At 39.9% G+C, this 9,335-nt stretch overlaps 1 protein-coding gene across 1 annotated transcript in view; it reads right to left on the minus strand.

Moving 5' to 3' along the window:
• Positions 1 to 5,815: 5,815 nt before the first annotated feature.
• Positions 5,816 to 9,335, minus strand: part of LOC107093743 (lipid phosphate phosphatase-related protein type 3-like) — a 34,083-nt gene continuing 30,563 nt past the window's right edge. Inside the window, exon 7 of the mRNA XM_015388988.1 lies at positions 5,816 to 8,878. Coding sequence (XP_015244474.1) covers positions 7,892 to 8,878 — 987 coding nt within the window. The 3' untranslated portion in view covers positions 5,816 to 7,891. The remainder of the gene's footprint in view (positions 8,879 to 9,335) is intronic.

Below are 9,335 nucleotides of genomic sequence, written 5' to 3' on the forward strand. Positions count from 1 at the left end.
AAACTGTATGTGGCGGAAGATGGTAGAAGGATAGTGTCAAAGTGAGCAGGATGACAAAAGAGTAGGACACAAAGGGCTTTTGTGCCGTTTCTGCAGCAGTAAATCAGTACTGAAAAGGCTGTAAGCTGCTTGGCCTGGACTGCTGCTCACAGACACACAAACACAGGGGCGCACAGATAAGTGTATAAATGCTAAAAGAAGGCACTCAATCACAAAAATAGACACAAGCTTCAGTCTCCATTTTCTGTTTAGTTGCCTCCTGGAGTCCCACTTTCCTGCACACTTGTGTGTGCATAAACAACAAGTGTAGCAAATGTCGCAGTTTCTGGGCCACCAATGAAAGACGGGGAAAGGGGATGGGGGATCAACAGTGAGAGAGAGAGCTGCTAGCTTGCTGAGTGTGAGTCATGGACAGACTGACTGTCCTCAGGCCTTGGTACACCATCTGCCCCCCCACTACCTCCATTGCCTTATCACTCAGTCCATTGCTGGGCACAGTGCAGGACACACACAAATATGCACATGAGGAAAGAAAGATATGTTGAAAGGAAAACTGACACATTTGCATGGGAACCTAATCTCACCACACACTATGCCTCTCCACAGTAGCCCCACCTTAAGCCCATTTTATTGCGACTTTATGTGAGAGATCAACACAAAATGAGCTACAGCTGTATGTAACCCTATTCATTATGATAACCCTAAATGAAATCCAGTACATTTGATTGTCATCTGATGCACCCTAATTTCCAGAAAGTTAATTAATTCTCAGAAGAAATGTGGCCCTTCTGTGAGTTCCTAAGAGGTTTGCTGGAAAACATTAAAGAGAACAAATAGCGCTGTGAAAACCAAGGAGAACAACAGGCAGGTAAAAGATGAAACTATTAGGGGCAAAATCAGGTTACTGTAGGTTTAAACTAAGCTTTGAAAACTCCACAAAGCATTTCTAAATCTCTCATTTGAAAATAAAAAGGGAACGGCACAAGCTGAACCTGACCAAACCATGGCTGACTAAACTCACAGGCAGGCTTAAATCAGAAAAGTGGTTGAGATGGTAACACTAGGGAGCCACAGAGACAAACAAGTCAGGAGGGAAACAGAAAAATCATTTTGCTGCATGATAATGTGGAGATAACCCTTTTGTTGCTCAGAGTTGATTAAATGGTGGCTGGACCATAATGCAGAGCGATTCTGACAGAAAACAGTAATTGGCAGCAAAACAAAAGGACAACAAATCATAAACACACAACCAGAGCTAAGTTAATGTGTTTTGAACCATTTGAAGTCGTGACCTTAATTCAGTCGAAAGTTGCGGGAACCGTTGAACATTTGTGATCACAGATGTTCTCCATCCAAATGATCTGAGCTTGAGGTTTTGCAAAGAAATGAGCAAACATTTTAATTCCTAGTTGTGTAAAATCAGTACACTTTAATGTAAAAATTTGAATGTTTTTTTATTCTTTTCTAAAATATAGAGACCTCAGACTTTTTTTTTTTTCTTTAATTAATTAAGTAATTTCTTTAGGACTGAGCAACAAAGCAGAAGATAAAAGGAAAAAAAAATGCTGCACCACAAATATCTTTCATATTTGCCCAGCTGCAAAAATGAATATGTGTGCAAGAGCAAACTGCGGAAGAAAGGGATCTGAAGCTATAAATCAATGGGGCAGATCCTTTTCATTAGAGTGGCGGTAAACGCTGCTGTGGGATCGACCTGACTCTATTTTGAGCTCTGGTATAGACACTCCACACATTGTTTTTGAGCAACACACCGGTTAAGCAGACATTTTTTATTCAACAGGGTTCTCAGTATTACACATCACAACAGATACAAAAAGCATAAGTCCATAAAAGAGGACTGTTAAATAATAGTGTTAATAATATTAAGTAATTTCAAATATTTTACAGTCAAAATGGGGGCAAAGCTATAACACATTCGACAGATGATTATTCTTTTAAAAAGGTTTGAGTACTATCGTTAAAAAACACACTCTTACAGACATGCAGCACAAAGTGACGGGCAATTTGATCTACCAGCTCCTCATCCGAGAAGCACCTATAAAAAAAAAATCACAACTTGTTTCATTTGGCAGAGCCTCATCCTAGAACAACTTTACAAAACCGGTCTAGGCAAATGAAGTGGTGAACAGGTGGTCAGCAATGTTACCAGTGGTTAAGCCTGTGTATTAAAAAAATATAAAACCAAATTAAAGGTAAAATGAACCACATGTAGTTAAAGAAGTATCTTCTGACAAAAAATAAAAGTCTAAATACATTTTTACAAGCTATTAATACACAAAGGACTGTTTAAGGGGCATGTAAAAGGAGCACCAACAGGTTGTGCAAATCTTCCTTTCATATTGGCATTAATATCAACAGTCATGTTTACTGGCTCTTCTTTGAAATAAATATTTTCTTGCAGTAGTTCAATGTCACAATGGGAAGTTTGGAAAATGCCAACATTTATTTTGAGCACCTTTACTTAAAGGGGGAAAATAGAAGCTCTTACATCATGATAATCAGCACCCAACAAATTCCTTTAAAGGAAATGTTACAAAATCTTTATTTCTATTTCCTACTGTTCCTTTTTAAATTTGATTAGAGTGTCTGGGAACATTCTATGCAAAAATCAAGAGCACAGCCACTTCCCTATAACTGCTTACAATGTATCTGACATCAGAATATCAATAAAAACATATACAATCAGAACTGCAAAAAAAAAAAGTACATTGGATAAGTGCATCTTTTACATTGAGGAAGTTATAAAAACAAGTTAAAGTCTTGAGGTGATCAATTCTCCACAGCAATCTTTTGCTGCTTTCAACTCATCATTAAAATGGTTTAGGGGCTGTTCTCCTGGCTTTTTTAAGTTTGTATTCCACCATTAAAAGCATAAATATGCAGAGACTTTAAAAGGTTAAGGTTTTAACAAGAACATAACTCAGATGACAGTACGTGCCTGATCAACTATAACCTGAAATAAGGAGTGCTAAGCCGCTTGCTTAAATAAAACGCTGCATATGTTGCCATGTTATGTGATCTAATTAGACAGTGCACAATTGATAACAGGACCAAAATTTGTGTGGATTGCCCTATCTAAATGAGGATTTTACCTGTGCTACTGGGTGTCACCAGTTTTGGAGAAAAGGAGAAAATGTATTTTACTCTTCCCAAAGGCAACCACAATTTGCAACAGCACTGCAAACAGATGGCAAGAGAAGATAGAAGTAGATGGAAAGAGAAAATACCTTCTCTATTCATGTGAATCATTAGGATCCATCACCTATAAGCTGTGTTGGTGGAACAAACACAGCAGAGAAGATTCTGGCATCTCAATATTTCCAACAGTCTTGTCAAATAAAGGTCATTGCTTCAATTAAAAACAGCAATGTCTCAGAAACGGTCGTACATCAACCTCCGACATACCATGGATGTCTGAAACCGCTACTTTTTGTACTTGTTTTAATGATAAAATTTATGCACTTACAAGTACAGGGCAATGCAACACACCAACGGTCCCTACATCTTATGTAAATGCGGTGCCATTTTATAGCAAACCACAAAAATACATTGGCAGTCTCTTTTACTGCATTGATTTATCCAGATGAAGGAAAATGCAGTTCTGTAACAAGTCTTTCTTTAGGAGATATCTCATAGGTTGTATTTTTGGCTGCCTCAATGTCATGTTATTGATGCTGTAGCAAAAAAACGGCACTGTTGGATATATGATATGCCTCTACTATTTTATTTTCTGACAGTCCAAATATTTTAACACATGCTTGGAAGACCCCTCTGTTTTTTTTCAATGCAACTGGTCAGCTGTTGTGCCTATTTGCACCTGCCTTTGTAAAATGCGTAATATAGACACAGAAATTCCACCCACAATCTGTTACAAGCTTTAAAAATTGCATTACAGGTGGTAAGTGAAAACATTTGCATTTCCTCCATCCAGTATTTAGGATGTTCTATTGATCAGCATTTGTGCTTGAAGGCAAGCTAAATGGGTAATGCCTGCAGTTTCACTGTTTAAATAGAGGAAATCTCCCCCTTTAAGTTCGAAGATCAGGTTTGCATATGCTTTCATACAAGCTAATTTTCAGTAGATCAGACCCAAGTTTAACTTTATAGCCACAAAAAAAAATGTGGAAATAGTGTGAAACAGAGGATGAAAATGTAAAAGAAAACAAGCATTGTGGAGGATCTGTCCTGCTTTTGGACTGTATCTGTCCCACAGGCTGTGGGAAACTTGAAAAAGGAGTTAAAAAGACGCAAAAAAACAACAAAAAAAAAGATCGTTACACGATCTAAATAGATAAGTGTAAATAGGAATAGTGAAAGATCGCAAGATCACTGTATTCACAAACCTAGTGAAATGTTTTGGTTTCTACCCTGTTGTACAAAAGGATTTACTGAGTCTTAACAGCATTGGTGTTTTAGCATCAATGATTTTATGTAAAATAGCTTTTTTTATTTGTTCTGAAGAAATACATTTTAATGCAAGTTTTTTTTTTTTATTAAAGATTTTGCTACTGCATTTGTGTTGCAAGCAAGCTTGTACCAAGGAAGGGAATAATGTGGAGGGCACTGCATTATTTTAGGCTGTATAGCCCCATTTACACTACCCTCTGAAAACCGGACAAAGCTTTAATCAGTTAACCGTGCCGAGCTTGGTTCCTTTACACACCATGCTAGCACGGTTCCTCGCCTCCTAGTGGTGATCTACGGTACTACCGCTCTCTCGAGGTAAACACGCAAATCCACATAACGGCGCCGTAACATTCAGGAAGTTACGTTTTGTTATCATTGTGATATTTCGTTGTTTGCAGAGAGTCAGGCAAAGAAGGCAGCCTTTGGTGAATTTACTTGACAGAGAAGTGAATACAACAAATAATAGTCTAATCAGGGCTTACAGATGCAGGAAACAACAACAGATGTTGAGGCTAATTACACTGCTAAGCAGAATCATCACTGGAAATCGTGTGACACAGTAGGAAAGCTACTATTCTTATGAATGTCTGAAGTTTCATGATTACGGAGGCTGACTGTAAGGAGATGACACGGTCTTCTCATGCGCTCTTTGTTATCTGAGAACCGCACCACAACTGAACTGAGACCTACTGATGAACTAGTATCATGTTAGAGCGGTTCGGTTGTGTCTGGCACAGTCCGACTCAGTTCTGCGTACCATTTACACTCAACAGTTGCTCGGACCGATCTCGGCACAGATTCAAAAGGGTAGTGTAAATGGGGCTTATGTTTATGATGGATCTGACTGAATAAATTATGCAATATTTCAGTATTTTGATTTTCAATAAAATAATAGTCCATTGACAACAATGACATTAGATTATTTAGTTTTTCCAGGTAAGTGTCACCCTCATTAAGTTTATACTTTGAAACTGAGCAAATTATAGAACCTAGTTGCAAAAACCTAAGGGTTATCTGGAACAATATAAAGCTTTTCTGGTTCTGCTGGAGGTTTATCCCTGCTAAAAGGGAGTTTTTCCTCTCCACTGTCACTACAAGTATGCTTAATGTGAGCTATTGCATTCGAGTCAATGAGTCGATGCAATCAAATTGGTTTTCCTTGGACAGAAAACTTTTAATCAATTTGACTGGATGATCTGGTGAACTGTAGAGTGCCTTGAGATGACACGTGTTGTGAATTGGTGTTGTATAAATAAACTAAATTGAATTAAACAAAAATTATTTTTTGATCATTCTAAAAATACTTTTTGTCAAAATTGCTCCATTCATAGCAATAAACAGAGAAACATTTTGTAAATTAATTTTCTGTAACAAATTGCAAATAAATAAATTAATAACCAAACCAAACATTAGCTTTAACTTTGAATGCAGATGTCTTTAGAATAGCCTAACAACATGATGATTTTGCAACAGGTTTGAGAAGTTTAAAAAGTATTTTGATTATGTTCAGTAAATATTGGTTCAAATTAATTAACACTGTTTTACCGATAAATAATTAAATTGTCAAGTAATATTAGTGAAAGCAAGATGTAACAAAGTTGAGACAGAGGTTTTCCTTACTGTCTTCACTCAGTGACTAGAGCAGGAATGGAGTTTTCAAAAAATGATTCAAACTCATCTAAGTTTGAGGCCTCACTGTGGTTCAATATTAAGTCTGATTTTAAAGGCATATTTACATTGGTATAACTTCCTTAAAAAACAAAATAGAAATATGAAAGTTACCCTGAATGAGCACCAAGCCTGGATATTTCTTACATTTTAAAAACTTTTGCTCGTTTGTTTGGACTGTTGTATCTGGTAAGACTTTGCTGGCTGTAATTTGAATAAGTTGGATGCTGTTGCAGAGAAATGGTGGAAATCACAATGGCAATGGAACTTTCACAGTATAGCTCAGAGATTTTCCTCAGAAAAAAAGAGTTTAGTTTGCAGCCAAAGTAGGATACACCTTTTTACTGGGCTTAAACAGAGTGATAAAAAAATAAGAATGTCTAAATTGTGGTTTAAAATTTGTATCAATGTTTTAAGTTTAATTATTACACAAGAGGGACTAATCCAGCAATGTAAAATAGTGTTCAACAGTGTAGCTGAAACCTCTCAGGATCTTTCCTACCTGTTCATGCAAATCATTTGAACAAAATATGCATTTCTTTAAAAGAAAAAAGCAATAGTACAACGATAAAAGGGCAAACAAGGATGACAATGTCTCATTACCCTTAAAAATGTAAATGAAAACTGGTGAGAGATAGTCTAGATTGAATAAAGCTGTGAATGAACAGATTCCTGAAAAGCTCCCCTGAATAAATCCTTGTTGTTAGAGGATTTATTGTGAAGAATATAAAATACATTTTACAAAGACGATGCTTAGACGTTCTTCTGAGAAATTGATCAGTGTTGATCTGTGAAGCTAAGGTGATGAAACCCTCCACCTATCCCACATGCGGGACAGGAGGGCTTGCTTCCCTGGGTGGCTAGTCTGGATTTAAAAACAAAGGCTCATCTCCATTCCGAGCGGCAGCTTCGCTCTTCAACCCATGGCAGGTTTTACGCTTTGTGCTGCATGGTCCGGCTGCACTGTTGATTTTAGAAGCTATTCTCTTTCCATTCCAGTGCTTCTAATGTTTACAGCAAATAATCCATTCGAGACATCCATGAAGGGGTTGCCCAGCAGAGCATGGTCAAACTGATTCGCTTCTCCTCTCTAAGTCGACCATCTCTGGTGGATAACGATGAACCGGCTTGGCATCAAAAACACAATGCCCACATTTGGTTTTTCTAAATTAGACAGCTAGAGATGTTAACGCCTTTGTAAGCTGTGGTTAATGCTCTTAAACCCGTGACTGAATTTGCTGAGTTGAACATATTTACTGCTGTATGGCGTGATGAATCAGTAGAGTTTCAGTTAGGTAAAACAGATGACAGCAAACCTCAAATGGCTGCTCTGGTTTAAGATGAGCAAGCACTGCCTGCAGTTGTTTTCTCAGTCTCCTCTCTGGGGGAACTTGATTTAGCAAATCCCACACCATTCATTGTGATAACTCTTTTCAGGCTGCCGTCTCTTCAGCTTCTCCTTTGAACACATCCTCAAAGAAACTCTAAAAAACCAGAGGCAAAAAGTTGTTTTCTTTTTTCCTGTCCTCAGTCTTGCTTTCCTTCATTCTCTCTTCTTGTCTCAGTCTCAGCTGGTACCGTGGAAGGATATACAAGGAAAAAAAAAAAAAAAACAGACTGAAAGACCTCCCAAATGTCTTTAGCGCCCTCAGTGGCTTTAAACCTTTTTGTCATTTTTCAGAAGTCGGAAATCTCTACTGAACTGTTGCAGCCTGTTTTTTTTTTCTGTCTCTTTCAGTTATGGCATTTTGAGTCTAATATTCCTATGTCTGTTGTCTTTCCTGTCCCTCTTTAACTACAACATCCTCTCATTTTGCAGGGCCTTGTAGTAGTGCTCCTGTTCGGCATGGCTACGAGAAGACACAGAGGGCCTGCGAGGAAGGGTTGAGGAGCGGGATAAGGCTTGGCCGTGGCCGTCCATCAGCAGGTCGGGGTGGGGGGGAGGGGGCAGCATGCTGGAGTGGGACGGGTGAGAGGGCATAGACATAGAGGAGGAAGGGGGAGGGGGAGGAGGCAATGGAGATGAAGATGGGTGAGGAGGTGGAGGCATCTGGTTCGATAAGGGGTGAGGAGGTGGGGGCATTTGCAAGGAGGAGGGGTGAGGAGGTGGGGGCATTTGGCAAGAGGATGGGTGAGGGGATGGGGGCAAATGAGGGGAACTAGAATGAGGAAGAGGCGGTGGAGGCATGGGGGTAGAGCTTGAGTGTGGAGGTAACTGGGAAGGGGATGACTGAGGAGGGGGTGGTGGTGGAAGAGGGGAGGATGACAGCTGAGGTGGAGGAGGCAGAGGGGAGGAGGCAGTTGGAAGGGGAGGTGGAGGCAACTCTGCCCCCACATCTGCGCTCCCGCTCGTGGCGGAAGAGCCAAGCGAGTCTGTTTTCACTGGCAGCGTCCGGTAATCCCGGTAGTGGCAAACATTGTCCTGCCGCTGCAGCGAGACGCGATGCTTGTCGCCTGACGGCTCGGCAGTTATCATGTTACCACTGATGGTGTTCCTCCACTCCCACGGCTTGCCGTTGCTGGCCGACACACGCACCACCGGGTGGTGGGGGGCGTGAGCGTCAATGGTGACGATGCTCCCGCTACCCGCGACGCTCCCCGGGTTGCTTCCAGTGCAGCTGTCTCGATCAGACGGAATGCGGTAGTAAGGGGACTCAGAGCAGTTGGAGCCACCACCTGAGGAGGAGCCTCCTTCTGATGTCTTAGTTGATGAAGCGGTTCCTCCGTGACCCTGCTGCTTCGACATGGCTATGACCTGCAGGGAAGAGCAGGAGTTAAGTAACTATAAAAGATGATTGCAACATGTTCAAAGTTTTTTTTTTGTTTCCACTATAATCACATTTGAATTGTGATTGATGATTCTGTCATTGTCTAAATGAGAGAATCATCAAGGGAAGGATGATTATTTCCTCTAGTGTTTGGCTTTGATTGCTGGCTAAATAAATGATAGTTTGTACAACATTTGACAGTTTTTAAACCCCCCTCCATTAAGTTAAAACAATAAAGTTTCTTCTAAAAGCATCACAACATCCCACAGGTTGTATACGGTAGATAAACAGACACATATTGGTAAAATAAAAAAGTATGTTGCTGATTAACCCCTAGAACCCTACGGACCCACCGGCGGGTCCAGCTGCTACGTGACCTCGTAATTTTAACAAACCCCCAGTATTGATGTAAAAAACACATTTGGCACAGTTTGGTGACATTTTTGGATAAATGTGCCAAAATGGCCTCTC

Source organism: Cyprinodon variegatus, unplaced genomic scaffold (assembly GCF_000732505.1).
Source record: "Cyprinodon variegatus isolate N-32 unplaced genomic scaffold, C_variegatus-1.0 Scaffold444, whole genome shotgun sequence".
NCBI classification, from domain to species: Eukaryota; Metazoa; Chordata; class Actinopteri; order Cyprinodontiformes; family Cyprinodontidae; genus Cyprinodon; species Cyprinodon variegatus.